The 26,149-nt window shown below is 45.6% G+C and overlaps 1 protein-coding gene across 3 annotated transcripts; it reads left to right on the plus strand.

Moving 5' to 3' along the window:
- Positions 1-1,783: 1,783 nt before the first annotated feature.
- pdgfra (platelet-derived growth factor receptor, alpha polypeptide) lies at positions 1,784-21,415 on the plus strand. Of its 3 annotated transcripts, none has more exons than XM_084010724.1 (29): positions 1,784-1,966; positions 3,988-4,054; positions 4,253-4,531; positions 5,639-5,899; positions 6,265-6,404; positions 7,265-7,427; positions 7,800-7,992; positions 8,668-8,783; positions 8,888-9,184; positions 9,274-9,540; positions 9,620-9,750; positions 10,320-10,488; positions 10,574-10,763; positions 10,869-10,984; positions 11,070-11,196; positions 11,284-11,480; positions 12,933-13,027; positions 13,568-13,700; positions 13,901-14,005; positions 14,504-14,614; positions 14,917-15,070; positions 16,290-16,441; positions 16,700-16,818; positions 17,481-17,603; positions 17,704-17,815; positions 17,905-18,004; positions 18,161-18,266; positions 18,777-19,012; positions 19,136-21,415. In XM_084010724.1, the coding sequence occupies exons 2-29, from the start codon at positions 3,997-3,999 to the stop codon at positions 19,281-19,283; spliced, it is 4,398 nt and encodes a 1,465-aa protein (XP_083866850.1). In that variant the 5' UTR covers positions 1,784-1,966; positions 3,988-3,996; the 3' UTR covers positions 19,284-21,415. The 3 variants fall into 3 exon arrangements, with proteins under 3 accessions (XP_083866850.1, XP_083866851.1, XP_083866849.1); XM_084010725.1 differs by having other exon boundaries at positions 1,784-1,964; positions 16,703-16,818; XM_084010723.1 differs by having other exon boundaries at positions 1,784-1,963.
- Positions 21,416-26,149: the final 4,734 nt, after the last annotated feature.

Here is a 26,149-nt window from a genome sequence, read left to right on the forward strand (position 1 = left end):
ATGATTATTCCTGTTTGATAAATTAAATGTCAACGTGTAATATTGGTATTTTCCTAAAAGCCCCCTGGTGGACAGTTGGAGGCAGGTCACCATGAATGAGATGAGTGATGTTGGTGAAACCCTGTCAGAGAAGATGTGCAAAAAGCCTGGATGGAGGCCGTAATCCCAGCAGCCTTAAAATCCTCACAGCAAATATAAAATGCCTTTTCTCCTTATTTAAAAATACTAAAACTGTTTTCATGCACTAGTCAATGTTGAGTTGTTTGTCTATTTTGCTTTAATAACTCATCACTTATTAAGGGAAAGAAAACATTTATTTTACTACATTGAACAAAAGTTAAGATAATGCATAATTTACATATTTAAAACATAACATTTCAGAAAACTAATCATCTTAATGTCAGTGATCAACTGGGGAAGTTTCATGTTGATATCTCTTAGATCTTTTTGACCCTATTAACTTGTTTAAACTATGTATAAAGGCCGTTTTCACTAAATGTCTTTGTTTTTCTCAAACTCTGAGACAGAAATCTCCACTTCAGCAGCTTTTACATGCACCACACTTTGCATTTGTATTCCTTTCATTATTCTGGAGGGTCGACAGACATTCTACAAATATATATCCATAATCCTCTCTTTTAAACATTTAAATTAACAAAGAAGAGGAATTTTGAACCTGGATTAATTTTTCAGATTTCGGTTCCTTATGCATGAGCACATATTAAATAAGATAACGCCTCATTTGCATATATAAACATTAACATTTCGTAACAAAGTTGTCATACAAAAACGTACAATATAAGTAATCAACTGGTGATATCTAGTTAACATCCCCCTTTAACGAATGCTGTAATTCACCTGAAAGATTCTAAAGTGTGAAAAGAAGATGAGAGAAATAAGGGGAGAACCTCAAACAAGCTCCTGAAGTCGAGACCCTTTGTTTGGAGAACAAGGACACTGTTCTTTTCGACAACATGTGGAAGTAATTGCGTCAAAACGGGGAAGGGGGGAGGAGGGGGGAGGTTGATCATCGGCCCCAGGGCTCAGCTCCACACTGAGGACAACCACACCGGTCTGATGCGCCTCTTCTGAGCCCCAGAAAGAGATGATTCACAACGGTCCATTATCCCCCAATAGCTGCCCGCCGGGACGGCCCCGGGGTAAACAGATAAATAATAAATAATAAACAATGGCTGCGGTGAGCAGCTGACGCGCGTGCATGTGTGCGCGCCAGCGGAGTCACATTTAGTCATTAGGTGGTGTCATTTCTGTCAATGCAGGAGTCAAAGTAGAAAGAGAGCTCTGTGTGTGTGTGTGTGTGTGTGCGCGTGTGTGTTTGTTGCCGCTGCAGCTCGTGCGATATAACGGTGTTAGAGCGCCCTCTATGAGCGAAGGGCGCCACTGTACTTTGAAACTGGCGCACAAGAAGCGAGTCCATTCTGCAGCATGCAGGAGAGAGAAGAGGGGGGAGTTAAATAAAGTGGAAATCAAAAAAACACTCGCAAAACCGACATTTTAAATAATGATGCAACATAATTTACTCCGAAAAAAATCTAGATTATAAAAATGCCATTCCTCTCCTCGTCCCCCTAAATTAAAAAAAAAAGACTCTTACTTTGAAAAGGGGTCCAGCGCTTGAAGGGAGGAGAGAGGAGAGAAGGGGGTGTCATTTCCTGAGAGTTATTTACTTTGAGCCAGATGATTACTTTTTTTCAGGGGGAGGGAGGAGGGAGGGAGGGAGGGAGAGGAGGGAGGACTGTAACATTGAATCAGTTACAGGTCGCTTAGCTGGAGCGCAGTAGTGAGGACGGTCGCGGTCGCGGACGGAGGGTCGCGCATACGGTCTCACAGCGCAGGATCTCTGAGGATTACCGCCGCTGCACAGGGGACCCGTACTGCGCCCCGATTCACTGTGGATATACTCACACGCACGGAATAAAAAGAGGGGATTACTAAAAAAAAAAAAGGTAAATCAAAAGGTTTGCTGGGATCCATACGTTTTTTTTTTTCAACGAGAGGATAAAGTAGCACTCCAACAGGAGTTTAATTGCACTTAATGAGTTTATCCAATTATGAGATTAACCTTCTGGGGAAAAAAAAAAACTTTATTGAAAAGTTTTATTCACTTAAAAAAATTGGATTTCTTTTTTTTTTTTTTTTTTTGCGTGCAACTTCTTGTGCATTAAAGATTTCTAAATCACCCCCTACACCCCACCCCTTGCGCGCGCGCGCGGGGCATATGGTGTCTCACCCCTGGACGCCGAGCCGGGGAGATGTGGCTGACTCCGCCGGATGGTGTCTCGGCCCCTCGCAGCTGGAGGTGTCACCTCGAAGACTGAAGGCACCATTGTGGAGACGCTGCCTGGCATGTAATGAGAAACACATTGGAAATGCAGCACGTTATTTTTTTTTCTCTCCCTCTCTCTCTCTCTTCTGCTGGTCGGAATGTGGAGGATTAAAAAAGGGACACTGGATTGAATCTGAGGCTTTGGAGCTGAATGGATTCAAACAAACAAACAAACAAAAAAAGAAGAAAATCTGATTTGGAGCCACGATCTTCATTAAGCAACTCCCCTGCTGCTTTGTGACAAAAGGAATACCGCTCAAACATTTAGACCCCCCCTCCAAAAAAAAAAGTAGTGCTCAGGAATGGAAACTTTTTGACGCGGGATTGACGTGAAGCTCATCAGTGGAGGGCAGAGAGTTGAGACGAGCCTTATCAGCTGCTGTTGCTTGGGTGCATCCAGACCAGCAGAGCGATGCATTTGCTATCTGCCACATTTGTTGAGTCTCTTGGAATGGAGGGAGGGAGGGGAGGGGGGTTAAAAGAAGACATGCAACCAGTCTGCCACTTAAAAGGCTTTTGGTTAGATTTACGCGGCGGCCCAAAAAAAAAAAAAAAACCCAATATTGGAATTGTTTGAGACAAGGCGTGAGCGCAAAACACGTTAAAAAGAAGAAGAAAAAAGCATTGTCAACAGATTCCCACGCATCTATGTGCGTTTGTGCGGAGTTTTGGGTGCGCTAATTACAGAGTCAAAGAAACCCCAGGTCGGATGATTTCAGGCCGCCAGAGCCACAGGAAACTATGCAAAGGGGGGGGGGGGGGGGTTATTGTCTGGGGGCACAGTCCATGGAAGAGAGAGAGAGAGAGAGAGAGAGAGAGAGAGAGAGAGAGAGAGAGAGAGAGAGAGAGAGAGAATACAAAGAGTGGCTGAAGCAGGAATGGTTTGGAGTCTTTTTAGTGGGCCCTTCTCAAAACGTTGTGGCCCCTGATGGACACCCTGGTCCGGAATCAGACAGACAGCAAGACAGACAGACAGACAGACCAGGGTGATGTCCGCTGGAGATCGCCGAGATAAAAATGACAGGATGAGTTGAGGAATCTGGATTTAACGTCTTAATAAAGGGTCCCCTTAGACGTTTCGTTTAAAAGAAATATGGCTGGTTAAAGAAGAAAAAAAAACACAATTTTATTATGCATGAGTTAAAACAATGAAAAGCGGATTTTTTCATCAATCCCACGAGAAGAAAAAAGGCGACTGGGCCAACTGGAGCTGATGAGATCCAAGGAGGTTCAGTGGCCCTCAAAAAGGCGGACTGTGTCGCCCTCTGCTGGCCGTCTCTCAAGTCCACTTGGAGGGCAGCGCCCCTGCCTCTCCTCTCCATCCTCCTCCATTTTAACGCACCGTAATGTCACACCTCTCGTTATCTTCACCCTCATCCCGCAAAGGATAATTCACGAGACATTTCCAGATTGTTAATCCGACTGTACTGCAGTGATGTGGGAGAGCTGAGGCTCATAGAGCCCCCCCCCCTCTATAAACCTTCTGGCTGCATCAAACTCACATGAAGAAGTCAAGAAAACATTGATTTATCGAGTCTAATAATGTACAAACGTGGAGACAGTGGTTTCAGATCTTATCAGGTGCAAAAAAGGGGAAAAAAGAGTTTCACTTGTTGACTGACTCGCATTTGTGTCTTAACAGACCAGTCATGGATGGGCTGAGGACGTACGCCGTCTTTGGGGGCATCCTGGTGGTGTTGGTCTCAGGTAGGGGTCCACAAAATTGCTTTGTTTGTATTTTTTATCTATTTTATGCTTCGATTTTTTTTGTTTTTTTTTTGCATTGTTTGGTATTCTTTGGAAAGTAAACGGATAATCTCATTGTACATGGAAACATGTTTCTTTACTTAAACACTTTTGAGAGTTCTTATAATGTTTAAAAAAAAAAAAAACTATTTTACTCAGTTACGTCCGGACTGTCGCCACCTACCATCGTGTCCAACGAAGAGGAGTTCATCCTCCGGCCCGACTCCTCGTTCAACATCAGCTGCACCGGCAAGAGGAGCGTGGTCTGGGAGGAACCCCTGCAGGGGAACACCGTCGTGGACGCGGACTACTACACGGCGACGCTCTTCATTTACAACGCGACCGTGGAGAACACCGGGTACTACATGTGCACCTACGAAACCCCGGAGAGCGACGTGGCGGAGGACAACGAGGCGGGAATATACGTATTCGTGTCAGGTGAATATGTTTTTATTATTATTAGTAGTAGGATCATTAGTATTATTATCATTTACCGATTCCCCGGATGTCGTATCGCCGTTGGTCCAAACCGGAAGTTAGCATCGTACCGCTCCCGCTTCGACATTTAGATTATTGTAGAAAAATAAACACCGTAGCAAACACAAGTTTATAAAACTGTTAAATAAAAATAATCTTCACACACGAATGCTACTTTTTGGGGGGAATTTAAGACGTAAATTCAACCTCCATTATGTACAAATAAAAAAGATAACGTTAAGGCTACATACGAACCACGTCAATACGAAGCTAAAGGCGGACCAGTGTTCGACGTGATGACGTTGTTGTAGAAACAATAAACACCGTAGCAAACACAAGTTTATAAAACTGTTCAACATGATAATCTTCACAAACGAATACCACGTTTTTTGCGATTTTAAGACGTAAATTCAATCGCGAAAAGTACTAAAAAGAAGCTAGCTAAGATTAGGCTACATACGTACGATGCCAAAGGCGAGCTAGTGTCGACGTGATGACGTTTATACGCCAGCAACAGTGCCCCGGTTAGGACTTTTTTTAAGACGTGTAAAAGCTTCATAATTAACGAATGAGTTTTTTACCGACTTTACCATTTACTATTTTACATAATAGAAAATAATGTTAAAAGCTCTTAAGTTACTTTATTTCAGGCATCTAACAAAAAAAACAAAAAAAACTTTAACTTTGAGACGAGGGAACCGGAAGTGCCAAAAATGCTAACTCATTTCCGGGGGACTTATCACGCATTCCTACAATCCCTTTATTATAGCCTATTTACTGTGTGGATATTTAAAGTGACACTAGGTAACTGGTCACAACTATCAGTTATTAGGATAATAATAATAATAATAATAATAATAATAATAATAATAATAATAATAATATATTACATTGGCATGACATGGTCATAACAGGCTGAGTAAAGCTGTAGAATTAGCACCCCTAAAGTTTTAAATTCAACTTGACTTATTTGTACAAGGGATAGTGTGTTATTGCATCAAGTTAAATAGTGAAGACTGGAGTAAAAATTAAGATAGTAATTAATTCCTCCACCTGTCACACGCCCAGATCCCCAGGCTCCATTTGTCCCCGAGCCGCCTGAGAACCTGCTCGTCCCCATGGAATCGCCCGGCGTGCCCATCTCCTGCCGCGTGTCAGACCCTTACTCCCACGTCACCCTGAGGAGCGTCCCCAGCGGAGAGGAGATGCCCGCCTACTACGACAACAGGATGGGCTTCTTCGGAGGCCTCTCGCCCGGACAGTACCAGTGTGAAACCGTGGTGAACGGCCGGACGTTCACGAGCGCCACTTACACCGTGGAGGCTGAGGGTGAGTCACCAAGACCATCTACTATCATAGGAGGCACAACATTTTAGATTCATATTTTCTTTAGTTTTAATGTTGCTCTGAAGTGGACAGCTCAGAATGAGCAGGTTATTACTGGTTTTTTTTTAAAAGAAGGATTAAAAAGCTGCACAGCTGGAATCTGTCTGTCCACCACCAGGATGATCTCACTGCACTCGAGCAATGGCATTATGTCATTATCGCGATGACTTAACACGTCTGTTTCCACTCTGACTGTGTGTGTGTGTCGGTGATAAATGAGCTCATGGTAATCAAGCTGCCGCCGTCCCCCGTTGGACCTGCGACGAGGTTTGACCGTGCTGATATCCACCCTCTGCTGGTCCCTCTAGGTCCCGTGGAGATCAAGGACTTCAACGTGAAAGTAAAAGCCAGCGAGGAGACGGTGAGAGCGGGCCTGCCCTTCAACATCACGTGCGTTGCTCCCGCCGGACCGAACTTTCAGCAGCAGTGGCTCCATCCAAAAAAACAGGCAAGATGCAGCCCTTTTTTTCCCCCTCTTTCTGTGTGTTTTTTTAGTTTAGTCTCCTCATCCATAATAAGCTTTACCTTCTCAGCCTTTCTTGCCCTATTTCCTTTCCAACCCCCCTTGTCATATTTCCATGTCATTTCCTAACCCACAGCAGCACCGAGCCTTAAATTAGCGAGTAATGGTTTTGGACGTAAAACCTACTGTAGCAGTGGCAAGTGGAATATAGCTCCCGATGTCTGCCCTTAGTGGTTGCAAAGTATGTGTTGGGGAAAGGCGGCGACCAAATGTTGTGTCTTCATTACGAGGACGTCGGCCAAGCAGCACCCTGCTGCCGTTAACCCCATCACGGGAAGTTCAGGACCAAGCGGCTCGAGGGGGGGAGCTGGCACTTCAAAGATGTAGAAGGAAAAAAAAAAAAGATGGTAAATCTTTTGACCCCCGGTGACCTTCAGACTCGTAAGACAGATGCTGTCTGCACAAGACGGGCCAAGCTAAACATTTTAACGCTTTTGAAGTGTTCGCTGAAAGCATCCACATTTTTGTTTATATTTTACATACTCAACATATATATATATATATATATATATGACGGTTTCCCTGAATGGGATTCCCTCTAAGCCGTTTTCCAGAGACGGTGAGGGTTGGAACGCCGGAGACGTTTGACTCTTGGTTTTTGGTCTCAGTTGCAATTACAGGCTTTTTTAAAAGGCTCTGTGATCCTGATTTATCTCCTACAGCCTAGCGAGTGTTTTACCCATCAGCCCTCAGCAGCACGACGCACCGACTCATACATCGTACCTAAAGAATCACATATCTTATTACAGATCTAGGGGTCTCAAACCTGTGTTGTCTTCATATAGGCTGTGGATGCGGTTCAGATTAAGGAGTCTTTCCCAGACCGGGTCGTCTACACCCTCAGTATCCCACAAGCCAGCTCTCAGGACAGCGGCGCCTATGAGTGCTCCATCGCCCAGGAAACCAGCGGCGAGGTCAGAGTTGGCAGTGTGGCAGTCACCGTCTTCGGTAAGTCTCGAATCCCCCTCTTTTTCTTTCTTTTTAATGAATTTTCAGCAGAACTGTGATAATGTGAAAAAGCGCTTACAGCACGCACTTAATCCAAATGTCATGTGATCATCGGCAAGTTCAGTTTGCGGCGGTTTCACATGTGTGCTCGAGGTGCCGTCGGCAGTGTGTGTGTGTGTGTGTGTAAGTCATTTTCTGCCATCTGACTGTAAAGCTTCACCTCTGCTTTCGACATCAGCTACTGCGTTTTATGGGATGGATGGAGCAGATGTGTGTCAGGCCTTTTTTTTCGCTTCACCTCTCCGTCACTTCATTTCGGTCCTCCTCGCTGGATCCGTCCCTTCACCTGCTATTTTTTTCTGTTTCCTCCAGAGGAGAACTCCTTCGTGGCGCTGGACCACAGCGGGATTCTGGCGACGGAGTTTGTCAGCCTTTTGGAGGAGACGGAGTTCACCATCCTCATCGACGCCTATCCGGCCCCCAAAGTGGCCTGGATGAAGGACGGCAGAGCCATGCCGCAGAACTACTACGTCCACACCAAGACCAGCCCCCTCGGAGGGAACCGGTGAGTTTGTTGTGTGTTCGTAGATTCATGGAGGAGGCTTCTCAGTTTCAGTTGGGATGAGAAGATGTCACTTTCACTGTGTGGAAGTGACTGGGATCATGCCTTTCCTTTTCATAACTTTGTTAGACTAAATGTAAGAAATATACACAAAGAGTTAAACGTACTGAACAATAAATCGTAAAGCAGCAACTTCTTCTATAAGTATTACTTCTTATTGACTTTATATTGATTGTTCTTTTGTTGGAATTTTGTTGAATTTCCTTGGAAATGAATAGATCTTTAAAAAAAAACAGCAGAAAATATCAAAATGAACAGGAATTACAAGTGTAACGCTTTTAAGTGCACCAAAAATAATTGATAAAAACTTAAATAGAGACTAAAAGTTCTTTGTGTAATGTATATAAACATCTGTTTAATATTTGCGGGCAGATAAGCATTTCAGAACTATTTCCTGGCTGGGGTTGGTAAACTTCCTGTCACACGACCTCCATTTTCCAAACCAAATAAATCACTTCAGTGCTTGCAGAGGTTTCCAATTTTTTTGCCAGTAGTTTCTCCCTGTTTCCTGTCTTTATGCTAAGCTAAGCTAGCTTCATGTTTACTGTACAGGCGTGGATCAATTCTCTTATCTAACTCTCCTGAAAATGACGAGAAAAAAAAATCCTCTCCTCCCAGGTACCAAAACGTTCTGACGTTGCGGCAGCCTCTCGGCAAAGACGACGGGAACTACACCATCACAGCTCTCAGCGGCTCTCGCACCGCCCACTTCTCCTTCACCCTCAAAGTGAAAGGTAAGAGAAACGCTGCAGGTGGTAGAGCGCCATCTGGTGGAGGATAGATTGGAAAGGTTATGTTTTAACAAATCAGAAGGCTGAGAATCCCCATACTCTTCCAGCCCCCACCGCCATGCTGTTCCCGCCCTCCTCCGCCCCCGTGCTGCTGCCGCCGGAGGAGGAGCTGGTGGTGCCCCTCCATGCCCCATTCACCTTGACGTGCCGTGGCGAGGCCAAACTAGCCTGGGACGTGCCGCTCGACGTGCAGGAGCGAGCGCAGGAGGACAACAGCGGCCTGTTCATCACCACCGTTACCGTGGACAACGCCACCGCCGCGCACACCGGCTTCTACACCTGCTACTACATCCGGAACGCCACCGAGGACACCGAGAGGAGCCAAATCTACATCTACGTACCGGGTATACGCTGGCTTCCACCTCGTGTGTGTTTTAAAAGACTTTATGATCCGGCCTGATTAACAAAACCTTCTTTTCCTTTCCGACTCCAGATCCAGATGTGCCCTTCGTGCCGTCACCGGTGCCGTATGGCAACCACGTCCTGTCCGAGCATGAGGAGATGGAGATCCAGTGCCGCGTGTCCGATCCCAGCACCAACGTGACGCTGGTCAACGTGGACACCCAGCAGCCCGTCGCCAGCGTTTACGACAGCAAGAGGGGCGCGCTGGGCGTGTTCATGGCGGGAACGTACGCCTGCAGGGCGCTAGTCAACGGGGAGGAGCACTACAGCGCCGAATACATCGTCCACGGCTGGACCGGTGCGGGTTTTTACCTTTTCAGATCTGTCCTTTCTTTCCTTTTTTTCTGTATTTGACCCTTCGGCTTGTTGCCTCTCAGGGGGTGCCGAGCTGCACGTCGAGCTGACGGCCAAACGGACGGCTCTGCTGGTGGGAGACACCATCACCGTCACCTGCGTGGCTCGGGGGTCTGAGATTCTGGACGACTACTGGAAATACCCCGGCAAACTGGTGAGGGACCAACAAGTCCGGTCGCAGGCTGGTTTGACACTCAGAGAGGGCTGCGACTTGTTATTATGGTAGATCATTTTCTTGAGTTATTTATTTTGAATGCTGTCTTTATTGACTTTACAACATAAGAGAAAAAGCAGTAAAGGAAACTAACCAGAATCGCAAGTAAATCAATTATAAACATAAAATTATAATTTTACCATATACATGAATGTATATGGTTTGTCTTTTTGTTGTTGTTTTGTTTGTTTGCCTTTGTATGAACGTTTTTTTCTTTTTTCTTTTCTTTTTTCTTTTCTTTTTCTTTTTTCAAATGTATTATTATTATTATTTAGTTTTTTCTGTGATTTCTGTTAGGTCAATAGGTTAATTGGTGACTCTAAATTGCCCGTAGGTGTGAATGTGAGCGTGAATGGTTGTCTGTCTCTACATGTCGGCCCTGCGATGGACTGGCAACGTGTCCAGGGTGTACCTTCGCCCAATGACAGCTGGGATCGGCTCCAGCCCCCCCGCGACCCTGAATACAGGACGATGGATGGATATATAAATAATTTCCCCTACCTCGACAGACGAATCGCGCTGTGCAGACGGTGAACGAGAACAAGCGGGACCAGGAGATCCTCTACACCCTGACGATCCCGCAGGCCTCCACCAAAGACAGCGGGATCTACTCCTGCTCCATCACCGACATCATGAGCAACGAGAGCCAGACCAAGGAGCTCGTCCTCACAGTTTTTGGTACAAAATGCTGCTCTTTCTTCTCTTTGTGGTTAAACCCCCCCCCCCCCTTCTCCGCTGACAGTCTTTCTCTCCCCGCCGACAGCGAGCGAGTTCCTGTCCGTGTGGCCGGCGTTCGGAGAGTTCGAGTCGGCCGAGCTGGACGAGGTCCGTGAGTTCAGGGCCGAGATCAGCTCCTTCCCCGACGCCCGCGTCACCTGGCTGAAGGACGGCGTGCCGCTCAGCGACGTGACGGCGGAGATCTCCACTAGCCTGCGGCCGCTCAGCGAGACCAGGTGAGACTCCGCGCTCGAGGTAGACTAATGACAGGCTCCACGCCGACACGCAGCCTGTCATCAGGGCCTGACCTCCCGTGACCGCGTCTTTTATTACCGTTTCAGCTATTTGAGCGTCCTCACGCTGATCCGGGCCAAGGAGGAGGACAGCGGGAACTACACCATGAGGGTGGAGAACGGAGACCAGAGACGAGACGTAGGGTTACTCCTAGAGGTCAAAGGTTAGAGGCGTTTAAGTTTTTTTAATCTTGTTTTTATCCACATTCTGAGTATATATTTCAACACACTTGGATCTGGTGGTTGCAGTGCCTGCAGTCATCGTGGACCTGATGGACATCCACCACGGCTCCGCCGCCGGTCAGTCGGTGGTCTGCATCACCAGAGGCCAGCCTACTCCGGTGGTGGAGTGGTTCGTCTGCAAGAACATCAAACAGTAAGTCCGCTCTCCTTCAGTGTAACGTCCAGACTTCTCCTTCGTCTGCCACTCCGACCTTTAACCGTAGTCCTTTTCTTTGTCCAGTTGTGCCAACGACTCGTCCGCCTGGGCGCCGCTCCCCGCCAACGCCACGGAGATCACGATGGACTCGCACCTCAACGAGGAGAACAACCTGGAGAGCCAGGTCCTGTTCGGTCACCTGGAGAGCACGCTGGCGGTGCGCTGCCTCGCCAGGAACGAGATGGCGGCCGTCAGCAGGGAGGTCAAGCTGGTGTCCAGCGGTAAGAGCGCGTTTGTTTCCTTCGTTAGAGAGCTTTTGATGTTGATGCTTCTGGTTAGTTTCCTCTGAGGCTTTCCTTCAGAGTGTGACGGCACCGCAGCAGCTGTTAGATGATGAGTGTGTGGCTTTAGCTGAAGGCTAATTCAGAGACATCTTTAGGCCATTTGGTCTTTCCAGATGAGCTTTACACCCCCATCCTCACCCTGTAAACCAGAGCCTGGACCCCCCCGCCCCCCCCCCCCCCCCCCCCCCCCCCACACACACACACACAGTCCCTCCTCCCGCACCTCCATGTTTTCTTCCCAGGAAACGTTTTGGTCCCAGTAATTTCGTCTCCATATGGATTTTATAGTTTCTGAGGCCTGACAGACGACATTTGTTAGGCAGCACGTATCCCATCACAAGCTTCTTTTTTTTTGGTCATGACGCACACATGTTCAGGGGCGGACGGAGCACATTGTGGCGAGCTCTCCCAAAATGATTATTGTTGTTTAAAACAATCATCACACTTCATCACTTCAACAACAGTTGTACAGGAAAATAACTTGGCTATTAACAAACATAGTAATGATTAAATCAAGATTTAATTCAAGAAAGAAAAAGGACAGTGTTTTTTTTACCACTAGGTGGAGCCATTACATTTCCTAAGGGACTTTCAAACCTTAAAAATGTACATGAAAGAAGCTCATAACTGATAAACAACCTGACTGTCCATAAAACATCTCCACTATGGAGCTGTCACTAAATATGAAGTCTTAACAGGAACAGAAAGTGTTCCACTCATTACAAAATATAATATTCAGGGTAAGTACCGGTGCTGGAAATCCTTGAAAACAATTTAATTTTAGTGTGGTGTTTTCAAGGTTTGCTTGGATTTAGAATAAAGTGCTTGAAAGTGCTTGAAATATATGTTCTATGTGATGATATATATGATATAACAGAGAAAAGAAGATCTCCATATTTGAGGGACTGAAAACAGCATTTCTGCATGGTAGTTGTTATATTTGTGTGGATCTGTTAGTGGAATTAGTTTTCCTTTCTTTTGTGGTCCTTCTGTAAAAAGTTGTCTCCAAACATCATGTTGGTTGTTTATAGGACAATAACATGTCATTTAATGTGATGAACAAGTGCAATAATAAGTAGACTGAATACTGAGTATTGTATGGATACAAATATGTAGTTTACCACTGCTGTAAGGTGCTGGAAAAGCATGAAAATGCTTGAAAAGTGCTTGAATTTGACATTGGAAAAGGTGTAGGACCCCTGAATATGTAAAATATTGTTTTTTTAAAGTACAATTAATTTTGTCTCTAGAACAACAACATTGTTGACATTTTTTAAATAATCAAAAATTTAAAAAAAGCAGCCTGTGTGGCCTCTCTGAGGCTCCGCCCCCGTACATGTGGTCGTCCGTGTGAGCGCTCGTCTAACATGTGCGCCTCCTCCTGAACAGGCCCTCACCCAGAGCTGACGGTAGCGGCTGCCGTGCTGGTGCTGCTGGTCATTGTCATCATCTCACTCATTGTCTTGGTTATCATCTGGAAGCAGGTACTGTCGCCACCATTCATCCTCACCCGTTCATCTCACGCTCCTTCTGCTTCTCCTTCTCACACTAATTTATGGATTTGGATAAAAAAAATGAATATTGCCTAGTTTCTTTACCGCATTCACGAATCAGACCCCAAATTTGATGCTAACTGCTAGCAGTTGTGGCTAACTTTCCATGATATGTTGTTGAGTGTTTTTTGCGGACTCACTGCTGCTGTCTAAATGATTTCCCAGTCTGGGATTAATAAAGTAATTCTATTCTATTCTATTCTATTACAACATCTCACTTTCAATCATTTCATCGGTTCAAATCATACATTTCTGCAGACGGAAACCCGCTGAAACTGAGCTCCACAAATGTATCATTACTGTGAAAAATCTGTTTCTATACATTTCCGTGCTTATTTTGTATAATCATCAACAACATTCGTGGGCATTCCTTGGGAGTGCGAGGTGAAGTTTGTTACGAGTCTGCAGCACATCACGGTGTCGACTCGGTTGCCATTAACTGTGCCCCCCCCCCCCCCCCCCGTCTTCCAGAAACCGCGTTACGAGATCCGCTGGAGAGTCATCGAGTCCGTGAGCCCCGACGGCCACGAGTACATCTACGTGGATCCCATGCAGCTTCCCTACGACTCCAGATGGGAGTTCCCCCGCGACAGACTTGTGCTCGGTGAGCCGACATTGACATTGTGGATGTGCGGATGGATGAGTTTATCCAGAGCATTAGTCACTGATTTGGGATTTGAAATTTGAAAACCGTTTTCCAATGTTTCGTTAGCTGAAACTTGAGTTTCCAGTTTGGTTTGTTGTCATGTCATTAAAGGGCCTCTTGTTGATCGTTGGGTGTCTACGCTGCGTTTGTGTCCTCAGGTCGGATCCTGGGCTCCGGAGCCTTCGGGAAGGTTGTCGAGGGAACCGCTTATGGACTCAGCCGCTCCCAGCCGGTCATGAAGGTCGCCGCGAAGATGCTCAAACGTGAGTTACACATAAGGATTTACTATAACACGACGCTAAAGACCAGTTATGAAATGTCAAAGCCTCTTTCCTTTCAGCTGCACTGTCAAATAATAAAAACAAATTTAAAAAGCCCCCAAAAATAATCTTAAAAAGAGTTAATACCCTCTTGTCAGGCTTGAAAAAGGAGGTTGCTAACAAGTGGTTTTAACTTCTGCCGATTGCAAAAATCATAAAAAAAACTGTGTCGATTTTGTGAAGATTATCTTCTTATCAGAAAACCTGGAAGTGTCATAAACAGTTTTTTGCCACATTTTCTGCAATAATCATCTCACTGCAGCAGCTTAGTGTCATGCATGAAACGGTTTTTGACTTCTCTTCAGTATCAAAGTCATCCAGTGGTCTTTTGCACACAGGGAACTCCGAACTGCTATTCCAGCATTCTTTGAAATGCCGCCAAATTGAGGTGAAATAATTCCTCCGGTGTTCACGTTCGGCTGCTGTGTTTCCCTCTTTCAGCCACAGCGCGCTCCAGTGAGAAGCAGGCCCTGATGTCCGAACTGAAGATCATGACTCATCTGGGACCGCATCTCAACATCGTGAACCTCCTGGGAGCATGCACCAAGTCAGGTAAACCACCGCCCTCGCACACACTCGTATGATAACCGGCGGTGCTGCTCCCCCTGCCATTTAGCCGCCCACCACGTTTGCAAAAAGAGACACAATAACCCACACATGTACAGCTCTGACAGGCCCTGGCTCTCTCCGGTGGGTGTGGTGATGTTTTAATAGGCTTTTTTTATGGTAAAGTGGAGGCTTGCCAGCTTGAATTGTGCTTTTAGCCTTCTTTTTTTTTTTACGAGCCCCCTGATAAGATTGGCCTGCAGACTGACGCCGATGCACGACCTTTAAAATCCCCCCCCCCCCTCCAGGCCCCATCTACATCATCACAGAGTACTGCTTCTACGGAGACCTGGTCAACTACCTGCACAAGAACCGGGAGAACTTCCTCAGCCTGAACCCGGAGAAGAGCAAGAAGGAGCTGGACATCTTCGGAATCAACCCTGCAGACGAGAGCAGCCGGAGGTACAAAAAAACACACACACACACACACACACACACACACATGTTTATATTTCAGACACTTATGGTGTTTGGGAATAAAAAGTCCTTTTTGGGGAGTTCAGGGACCTTCAGGGCGGGGCTTATAGGGATGACCGTCACTGATTGGTCAAACGTGCTCGGCTACCTAATTCTTAAACAAGGAAGCACCTTTCTCGTTATCTGATGGCATTAAAAGTTGGGCTTTGTTGTCGTCTTGCTGACTCATTTTTAAAAAGACAAGAGATAGAGACACGAGAGAAAAAAGGTTATTTTCTGATTGTTTGACAACTCGAGATATGATTTCATATATTCCAACATGCAACAGTGAATGTCATCGCAGCGAGACAGAAACAACACCTTTAATTCAATGAAACGGGCAGATCAATTTCACAACTTAATGCCTCGCGCTAACTAGCCAGACATCCATCCTCTCTCTCCCCGCTGAGCTGTGACATCACTCTACGACCCCCACTGACCTGTGTGTGTTGTCACTATAAAAACAGCTTTTTTCTTTTGTCCTGGTCACATGACCAAAAAACAAACACGAGTCCTTGTCTATTTCTATCGTGTTCGACCCTCAGCGGCCCATCATCAGCAGACCAATCAGCCTGGCCTTCACAGGTCTTTGGGTCGCTATGGAAACGGAGACAACAAGGGGCTGAAAGAACCTTTCAGTTCCTTGAAAAGTAGATAAAATAGCATTATTGCAGTCCCAAAAAGTTGCACACACACTCACACCCACACACACTGACCCTCCTCCCTCTAATCGGTAACTCTATCGCCGTTCTCTCCTCGGGTTGAGGAGATCGTCTGGCGTCTTTGTCTAATCAAAGCGCAGTCTGAAGTGGTCTCAGCTTTCAGCCTAATTTCATTGTGTTGGAGGTTACCTGTTAATTCTATCCGTCCGGGCAGTGAGACAGCCCCCCCCCCACCACTGCGTTGACGGATGACTCACTGCGACCGCACCTCGAAATGACCATAACATGATTTAACCCTGGCCACCGTGTACCAGACTCAACCACATCTTCCTCTATAACGCCAGCCAGAGGGAGGAGGAGGGAGATATTTAAGACCACACACACACACAGACACACACACACACACACACACACACACACACACACACACACACAAGTGATGGATTATCGCCACAGTTCCACTCCCACAGCGTGTCCTTGCTTCCTTCCTTCCTGTCCTGCAGTTATGTGATCCTGTCATTCGAGAGCAAGGCCGACTACATGGACATGAAGCCGGGTGACAACACTCAGTACGTCCCCATGCTGGAGATGAGCAACGGCTCCAAGTACTCCGACATCCAGAGGTCCGAGTACGACCAGCCGCCCTCACAGAAAGGTACACACACACACACACACACTCCGGTTCCTCGCTGCCGGGCCGTGGCGCCGTGCCTGAGTCAGCGTTGGTGGAGGGGTCCACCCTCGTTCAGGATTTAGTTCCTGGGTCCGGCCCTGTAATTACACAGAGAGGATAATTGTAGCGCACGCATAATAATGTTTCTCCCTGCCATTAGTAAACGGCAGGTTGCAGCAGCCAGCGCTATATTTACAACACATGATGAACGTGTGTGTGTGTGTGTGTTTCCTGAAAAAGCAGAGGAGGAGCTGGACGAGCTGCTGTCAGACGACATGAACGAAGGCCTCAGCACCACCGACCTGCTCAGCTTCACCTACCAGGTGGCCAAAGGCATGGAGTTCCTGGCTTCAAAGAACGTACGTTCAAGACCACAATAATAATACAGATTACGCATTCATACAGCTGGGATGTAGGTATCGACCCGTTACGAGAGAGTGGAACCCTGGGTGCAGACATGTGTCTCTTTTTAGTCCTTTTGTATCTCTTTTTGGTGCTTTTGAATCACTTTTGGTGCTTTTGCATCTGTTTTTGGTCAGTTGCCCAGTAGGCCAGTCCAGTAATCCGTCCGTGGGTTTAGGTGCTGCAGCCTCACATTCCCTCTGCCTCCTGCTGGTTGTGGATTCGGTCCTATACGGCCGGAGGCAGCTGTGTGATAAGCGGTCTTGTGAAGTCTGCTGAGCCACTCAGGAGCGAGGCCAGGGCCCGAATATAGGAGCAGCACAGTTCCAGGCCTAGAATTAACGGGAAGGAGGAAGGCGCTGCAGCCAGAAGCTACTCATTCAGCTTCATAGTTATTATCCCTAAATATCCAGTGGTCACAGTCGGCCCTCCAACTGGCATGTTTACACAAAGGCCGCGCTTTATAAAGCAATATGAAACGGTATTAAAAATGAGCCGGGGACAGGAATAGATGCAGTTGGTAGCTGTGGGGGAGAGAGAGGTGTGTGTGTGTGTGTTGGGAATGGATGGATTGAAATGATGCTTCCAACTGCTGATCACCTTTCTACTTCCTGTGCAGTGCGTTCACCGGGACCTTGCCGCCAGGAACGTCCTCCTCTCTCAGGGCAAGATCGTGAAGATCTGTGACTTCGGCCTGGCGCGGGACATCATGCACGACAACAACTACGTCTCCAAAGGGAGCGTAAGTGCACATCCCTTCTTTGCAAAAAAAAAACACAGCTTTGTTAATGATCAGCTTTACACGTTAGACTGACCCGCATCCCCTCTCCCTCGCCACGCAGACCTTCCTGCCGGTGAAGTGGATGGCGCCCGAGAGCATCTTTGACAACATGTACACGACCCTGAGCGACGTCTGGTCCTACGGCATCCTGCTCTGGGAAATATTCTCCTTAGGTGAGCACCGTTTAGACAAACACGTCCTCGAGTTCGGGAGTTGGAAGATAAAACTTGTGCAATAAAGTGATTTGTTTTTGGGTGCGTAGGGGGCACGCCGTACCCAGGGATGGTGGTGGACTCCAGCTTCTACAACAAGATCAAGAGCGGATACAGGATGTCCAAACCGGAGCACGCGCCTCAAGACGTGTACGTTTTTCCTCACTTCCTGTCAGACGAGGAATGCGTTGAAGCTGTGATATACACATTGGCTGACATGAGTCACGGGGAAATTACAAGGTGCAGGATGGGTCGTACAGGTCTCCATGGTAACATCAACTGTTTTCATGTTTTTTTTTCCCCCAGCTATGAGATGATGATGAAGTGCTGGAACAGCGAGCAGGAGAAGAGGCCTTCCTTCATGGGTCTGAGTGACTCCGTATCGTCTCTGCTGCCTTCCAGCTACAAGAGGGTGAGTCTCCTTTTGTGTGACCTCCCGGGTCCTCCCCAGACCTCTACTGGATCCGTAACACCTGCTTTTCTATTTTACAGCCTCAAGTTCTCGACCCCGCACATTCCGTTCCCTTCGCTTTCGTTACATCTCTTTTTGATAGTCTCTTTGGTTTCGTGTTGCGTTGGTGAAGCACAAAGTACAGGTTTTAAAAAAACATTTAAATGCACCGTTGGTGTAAAAAAAAAAACCTCTTCCACTTCCTGTGCGAGTGCATTAGGAGTGTGTTTCTGTTTCACTAGTGATTAGAGTGCAGAACGCAGCAGCTGGATCCCTCAGACCGACTCATGACGCGGCCCCAGTTCTCGCCCCCACCACCCAAACCTTAATTACCTCGTTAAACCCCAAGCCACACATGGCACATCTAAACACCCTCAGCTGGGGGGTTGAGGCTGAGGTTCTTGCTTTTAGCACCTCGGGCTTGGATGTGTCAAAGTCTAACGTGCTGGTGTGACAATCTCTCTCTCGCAGCACTACGAGAGGGTGAACCACGAGTTCCTGAAGAGCGACCACCCCGCCGTGACCCGCGTGTGCGTGGAGAGCGATGACGCCTACATCGGCATCACGCACAAGAACCAGGGCAAGCTGAAGGACCGGGAGAGCGGCTTCGACGAGCAGCGGCTGAGCTCCGACAGCGGCTACATCATCCCCCTGCCGGACCTGGACCCCATATCGGACGACGAGTACGGGAAGAGGAATCGACACGGGTAAACGCAGCCTCCATACACCTCCATGTTTTATTTATAATGTCACATAGACAAGACTCAAAATTGCAGCAAATTTGTCGTGTCCTCCAGGACTGTAACCTGTGTCGTTTCCCCCCCCTGCAGCTCTGAGACGTCCGAGGAAAGCGCCATCGAGACGGGCTCCAGCACCTCCACGTACGCCAAGCGTGAGGGCGAGACCCTGGAGGACATCACGCTGCTGGACGAGATGTGTCTGGACTGTAGCGACCTCGGGGAGGACAGCTTCCTGTGACGAGCACCCGGCCTGCAGAGTCAGAAGCGCTAGGGGGGGAAAACGGGGCTAGCGAGGGCAACGGGGGAAACTAGAGGACAAAAACTCCCAAACCAAAGACTCTGGCCTGCATCCTTCCTCCTCCTCGTTCAGGAGGACAGAACAAAAACCACTTCCACTGTCTGGATGAGCCCCCCCCCCCCCGAACGCTGCCCCCTACTGGGCTGGAGTGAGCAAGCGAGCATGGACGTGACATCACAGGGACTCAAAGAGCCACCGAGCCTGCGTGTCAGACCTAAAAAAAAAAAAACAGATTGTCTTTTAAAATGTGCAGAGCTTTATTCTATCGGGCATTCTTATAAACAGCAATATAAGCAAGAAGGGACGGATTCAACGCGGTTGGTCGGCTACTCCGGGACGTCATCCGTGTGACGTGTGTGTACATTTAACCACTACAGAGGCACTAAAGTTAAAACCAGTCCAATACTAGCAACTAGCGTTGGCTGGTAAGAAGACACTCACTTCACACCCCACCTGCTGCAAGAGAAGCACCTGATGCTGGCACAATCGGTAGCAATACGCAGATTTGAAAAAAGCACAAAAAAAAAACATGGACTTATGTGTATATGACCATTTTTACAGTGGCGGATAAAAAAAAAAAGTGCGGTAATTTCAAATTTATTTTTTTACTTCATCATTGCGTTGTGTTATTTGTGAGATGTCTGAATGGTTGTGAGAATAGAGCTTTTGTCTCGCCCAAACATGATGTTCTCGCCGTCTTCACCTCGAGGCTTCGGGTCACATGTGTCACATGGTGGCGTAGGAAAACACGAAACAAAACGAAGTGTGATTGTATTGTAAATAGCTCCAGAGTTGTTTTTTATAAGAGATTATTGGGATAACAGTATTTTATGTAAGCACATATTAAGCTTCCGCGCCCTCAGTCGCCAATGCAAAAAAGGAAATGTAACTAATTAATCCTCCAATACAGCATATAGTCTTAGACAATATTTGTGGATTCGAAATATTCATATTTTGTCATGTTTTTAATGTATGATATGGATAGTAATCAGTTCAGCTACTACACCAATGACATGGCAATTAAACGTTGCGGTATGGTTTATTGTATCCAATAGCTTCTCCAGCAGGTCGTGACCTCCAGTCTCACGTATGTGATCTGCTGTCCCGAGGTCTGTTTTGAGCAATGCAGCAATGACGTGTTTATGTAGTCAGGAAGTAAGCGTGGCACTGGTTCCCTTTAACGGAAACGCCCATTTGGATTACTGCGGGATAAACGAGATAAACGTCTCAAACAAAGCTAACAAACTACACCACTAAGCTGGAGGAGGACGTGATGACGTTTAGATCTTGTTCAGGCTACAAGCTCGGAATTGGAATTTAATTCAGGATTCAAACCCCGTTTGATGGTGATTCGAAATGGGATTACAATCAGACTAATTGAGACGCAAAGTTTCAGGCCAGACCGAAATTTCAAGGTGTGGAGGTACAGGTAACAGTTGGTGGTATCTCTCTCCTCCAAAATATCTGAAAATTGATGTCTGACATTGTCCGTTTTCACTTTCTGCTGCAAATGTTTTACGTGTTAGAAAGCAGTGTCATCAGCGTAGCGACGTAGTTACTACGTTGTTACCACAGCAACCCATGGTGATAGGAAAGAGTGCAGGTTGTTGAGAAAACTCAAGCTCGTGTTAACCCCAGACCCCAAAGACTCCGAGACGAGGGAACCAGAAGTGCAAAAAAAAATGCTGACTCATTCCAGCAGCGCTCTATGAGCAGGTTCTAGTTGGGGACTAGAGATTGATTGATCTGATGTCGTACATCGGTTTGTGTGTTGGACTCTTCCATCTTATCGTATCTTCCAGCTGCTGCCTCCATCTGTTGAGTGTGATATATAATCTGCAATCATTTGTTGCACTTTCCTTCTTTTTCTTCCATTTTGTTTTTGGATGTTGGCGAAAAAGAAAAAGTAGAAAAAAAGAAGAAGAAAGAAGTACTAGGGAACGGTGTTCTGGATGTGTAAATAAACCCGTGTGGATGTGAATGTTGACGGTACAGTATCTGTAATTCTAGATAATCCCACCCAGTATGATGATTTAATACCATGTTTCATTATGTTACATCATGTACATTCAGATGATTTATATTTCAATAAATGATTTATAAAGTAAAAAAAAAACAAAAGAAGTCCTCTCGTCCTCTCGCTGTGATTTTAAAGTGAAACATAAGCAAACAGAAACAACATTAGGAATGGAAAAATGATTTATGTCTCTTTAAAAAAAGGTACTAACTAGAACCATAGAGGGTTCTTCAGCTTGTCTGCATAGGAGAACCCTTTTTGCTTACTGGTTGACTCTTTTTTAAAGGTTCTAGCTGGAACCCTTTCAGAGGGTTCAATCTAAAACATAAAGGGTTAAACCTGGAACCATGAGTAAAAGATTCTGCACAGAACCCCATCGGAACTTCTAGAACCCTTTCCAGAGGAGAGAAACTTTCCACCATCTAAGGTTGCTATCTACCGCTTAGGGTTCATTAGCATGTCTCTATGGGAGAAGCCATTTTGGTTCCCGGTTGACTCTTTTATAAAGGTTCTAGCTGGAACCCAAAATAAAGTGTTAAACCTGGAACCATCGTTAAAAGATTCCACCCTGATTCCCCTTCTAGAACCCTCTATACGTCGTATCCAGAACCGTTCCATCTTCTAAGGGTACTAACCAGAACCAAAGAGGGTTTTTCAGCTTGGTTCCATAGGGGAACCCTTTTTGGTAACTGGTAGATTCTTTCCACCTGAAACCCTATCAGACAGTAGTAGTTTTACAAAGGTTCCACCAGGCAACATTTTTGGTATCCAACATAAAGGATTATACCCTTCTATTGTGAAGTGGTTCCACCCAGAACCATCTCTAGGGGTCTTAACCAGAAACGATCCACCTAACAAGAACTCACCGATGAGGTTCTACCAATAACTTTTTTTTATACCCGTAACGTGAGTCACACCTAAGTAAAAGTACAGAATCAGTCAAATGTCCTGTGATTGTTGTATTAATATATATGACATTATTCTGCAGTAAATACTGGAGCTGGTTTTATCAATGTCATACACAGGTTAGTCCGATGGTTCCGGACCTAGGGATCCGTCACATGACTCATCTGGAGGGTCATGAGATGAATAATCAGAGCGAGAAAGAAGAAAGACTGCATTCATTTCTCCCAGTTGTCTTTAAAATATCGGACAAATTCTCCTCTTTCATCTCCAGATGAACACGACTAATGAGTCACGACCTGACGACGCTCTGCAGGTGAACAAGGTCAAACATTTAACTGGAATATAAAACATTTAACATTGTATTACAAGTCCTCTGAAATGTTATGTTTAAATATGCAAATGAGGTATTATCAAATGGTAACATGGTAATAGTGTCTCACCACATAAACGTAGTGGATTTTTATTTCCCCGTAAAAATGTACTCAAGTAGAAGTATAAAGTCACACAAGTATCCAAAACGTATAATTAAATCCAATATAAGAGTAAATGTACATACAGAAACTCCATTAAATCTATAATATTCTTTTTATTAAATATAACATCCTTTGACTCCATACAGAGTAAAGTGAGCCGTCTCACTGATGCAGAGTGACAGACCAACGCCTCCATCGCCAACTGCTCATTATTAAGTCAGAAAACATTATGTCATCCATGTGAAAATCCCAGCTGTGCCGGATCAGTGACTCCTCATCGCCACAAGAGGGCGGCAGAGTCTAGGTAATCCAGGGAGGGAGATTTAGTGGGAGAAGAGGAAGGTGTGGATGTGAGTATAAACGACCTGCAGGATCCAAGCTTCGACGACCACTACGATATCTGATGGTGTGTGTGTGTGTGTGTGTGTGTGTCCTGCAGACAATCAAGCACCTGCAGTTCATTAGAAGCATCTCGTGTGGGTAACCTTTAATTTGGCGAACAATGCTTGTTGACCTGCTGTTTAACTGTGTGACTAAGTTGTGGAAATAACGCCATGTTGTCTCTCCTTTAGTTCAGACCCACATCTGCACAGTCAGAGCTTCCACAACAACACATTTTTGTCTCATGTCAGACTTCCCTTTGCTTTCTTCTTCTTCTGCTGTTTGCTCAGAGTGTTGATTAACCCCCTCAAGGCGGACCGGTGCTACAAAGCGGGGTCAATATGTGCTCAGAAACCGCAGATCCATGCTTGTAAAGCTTTAGGGGAGCTCGACAAAAAAAGGGTCTGGCGATGGTTTTGGTGGAGATGCCTTGACCAGGGCCGGCCCAAGGCATAAGCGAACTAGGCGGCTGCTTGGGCCCCCCAATCGTGTGTGGAGATTTTTAGGCTATGAATCTGAATGAATTTAGGTATTGCCATTAACTCAACTCAACTCAACTCAACTTTATTTATATAGCACTTTACAACAACCGTAGTTGAAAACAAAGTGCTGTACAGAGACATAAAACAATTTAAAAACACTAAAATAAATAAAACAGACAAAGTAGGGCAATAAGAAAATAAAAAACACTAAAACAGGAGTAAAGTCTCATGTGGAGTTGAAAGCCAGGGAATAAAAATGGGTTTTAAGACTGGTTTTAAAAATTAAGCCCCCAAAATTCTTGGGCAGACCCTGCCCTCGACGACGCCAGAAAAAAACACACCGCGGTGCAGCGGTTGAAGGCTCACATGCAGGACTAAGGTATGATTTGCAGGAGGCTTTGTTCTGGAGAAGAAGAGGATGAAATTCCCCCTCGAGGCCTACAGATGTAGAGGAGATGATAAGAAAACATTGCTCAATGTGAGACGTTCATGCAAAAAAAGAACGTCTCATGTCTTTTTTTTGTGGTTGATATATACACAGTAATAAAATGACTGCAGAACGGTTTATGGAAATGTCTTCCAGAGTAAACGTTGATGTGAATGGTTGGCTTCGGTTCAGAGGAAAATGAAATGGACATTTTTTTTAAGGCTTTGTGATAAAACATGAAAATGAAGATTTGGAAGATTGTAAAAAAACGAAGGAGGAGGAGGGATGAGTCAAGAGGAAGATTTATTTTTATGTCAGGAGAAATTGGTTGAAATAAAAAACAAATCCATGACATTCTGACTAAAGTCCATGCTGGACAACCTTTATGTTCCCACACATAAACAAAAACGGGACGAGATGAGGTAGAACCATGTTTGCTGGTGTCAGCGAGACAAAGAGGGCCGACAAAGGTCAGGCAACATGATTTTACTAAAACTAACCAAGTTGTTTTGTTGTCTAAACACAGAGGTGGGAATTTAATATGTACGTAATATATTTAATAATACTTTGTTACTTCGGTTTTTCTTTTTTTGTTTTGTTTTTGTGAATCACTTTGGAAACGGCGATATTTAGTGAAAATAAAACATTATTTCAAATTAAAACATGTAAAAATGTGAAAATTAAAAAAATAATTAAAAAGATTTTTTTAATAATTTTAAATTTAAAACAATTTAAAAAATGATAAATGTTAAATTTAAAAACCACTGGAACGTCCTTCCCACCTTGTGATGTTCTCTATTGTCCTTTAAGAGTAAACTGAAAACCTAACAGTAGTCAGGTTCCATCCATCCATCCATTGTCTACCGCTTATCCTGTATTCAGGGTCGCGGGGGGGGGGGGGCAATAGTAGTCAGGTTGATAATCTTAATTATTACTTTTTATTTCCTTCATAATTTTTATTGATTTTATCCTATTGATTAAGGTTGCTTGTTGATCTTGAAAAGTCTCGAGTCCAACTCTCTGCGAGTAACGCAAGGCGAAGATTCGCTTCATGTTTGTTGTGACTCTCAAGTACAAAACTATGAGACATATTTGACAAAAGTTTGTGGAAACGTTACCTGTTGCATTCAAAACACTGATTCGTCTATTCTCATGAATTTGCTCCTCTGGGGACCACAAATGTCAACCATCTGATGGGTTGTGGACCGATTTCAGCCTGGATCAAAGTGTGACACTGTCTCACACACATACACACACACACACACACACACACACACACGCACACGCACACACTGGCTGTTAAAGTGGAGCAAATCAAGCCACCAACCTAACCTAACAAATGTGTTAATGTGAAAGGAAAACAGTGTAGCCGAGGGGGCCGGCGGCGCACAAAGCGCCTCTTGTTCCCTGTATAAAGTGATTTGGTGTATTGCTGATACACTTCATGCTATCGGCTTCATCTTGGCGCGCTGAGAATAATCGCTGCCCCGCGGGGCCAAAATGCGTCCAAGTGGTGCAAAAATAAAAAAATAAATAAAAGTAACCTATACTGTCGGTCAAGTCGGTAAATATGTAACAAATCATATGATTGTGTTCTGGTTGACCCGACCTTCCCACAGGAACACCGATCATAAGTCCTGAGAGCGAGATGAGGGAGGAAATTTGATTGCATCGTGTTTTACTCTGCAAGAGTGAGAGGGAATCTGATTTTCATATATTCGGCTGGGGGAGTTAGTGCGAGACAATTAGGTTAGCCATCTCTTTGGTTTGTTTGATACGTAACATCAGTCTCCACGGTGAAACTCGACGCCCATCGTTGCCGTGTAGTCTCCATCCCCCCGGCCTCCTCTGGGAGACCTCGGCCCCGGGACCGCGGGACCAGGGTTCAGACAGATCTGCTGTTAGAAACTGATTTGTCTGTTTTGGCCGTCGCATGTCTCCCGTTTCAGGACACATCATGTCCTGATTGATCTGAAACAATCTACTGGTGTGTCACATAGTTGATGGGAAAAACAGATAAAAAACCCACCGAAACAGATATATATATACACTCCAAAAAGGACCCTGATCCCCATCTCTAATTTATAGCCCCGGATCACATACGCAGACCTTGTTGTTGG

Source organism: Eutrigla gurnardus (genome assembly GCF_963514095.1).
Source record: "Eutrigla gurnardus genome assembly, chromosome: 6".
Taxonomy (NCBI): Eukaryota; Metazoa; Chordata; class Actinopteri; order Perciformes; family Triglidae; genus Eutrigla; species Eutrigla gurnardus.

Excerpts from the sequence above, each read along its gene's own strand:
- pdgfra (XM_084010724.1), top strand. The coding sequence starts at position 3,997 with ATGGATGGGCTGAGGACGTACGCCGTCTTTGGGGGCATCCTGGTGGTG. Across the intron at positions 17,816-17,904 it reads CTGGGAAATATTCTCCTTAG|GGGGCACGCCGTACCCAGGG; the intron begins GTGAGCACCGTT and ends TTGGGTGCGTAG. Across the intron at positions 19,013-19,135 it reads GGGAAGAGGAATCGACACGG|CTCTGAGACGTCCGAGGAAA; the intron begins GTAAACGCAGCC and ends CCCCCCCTGCAG.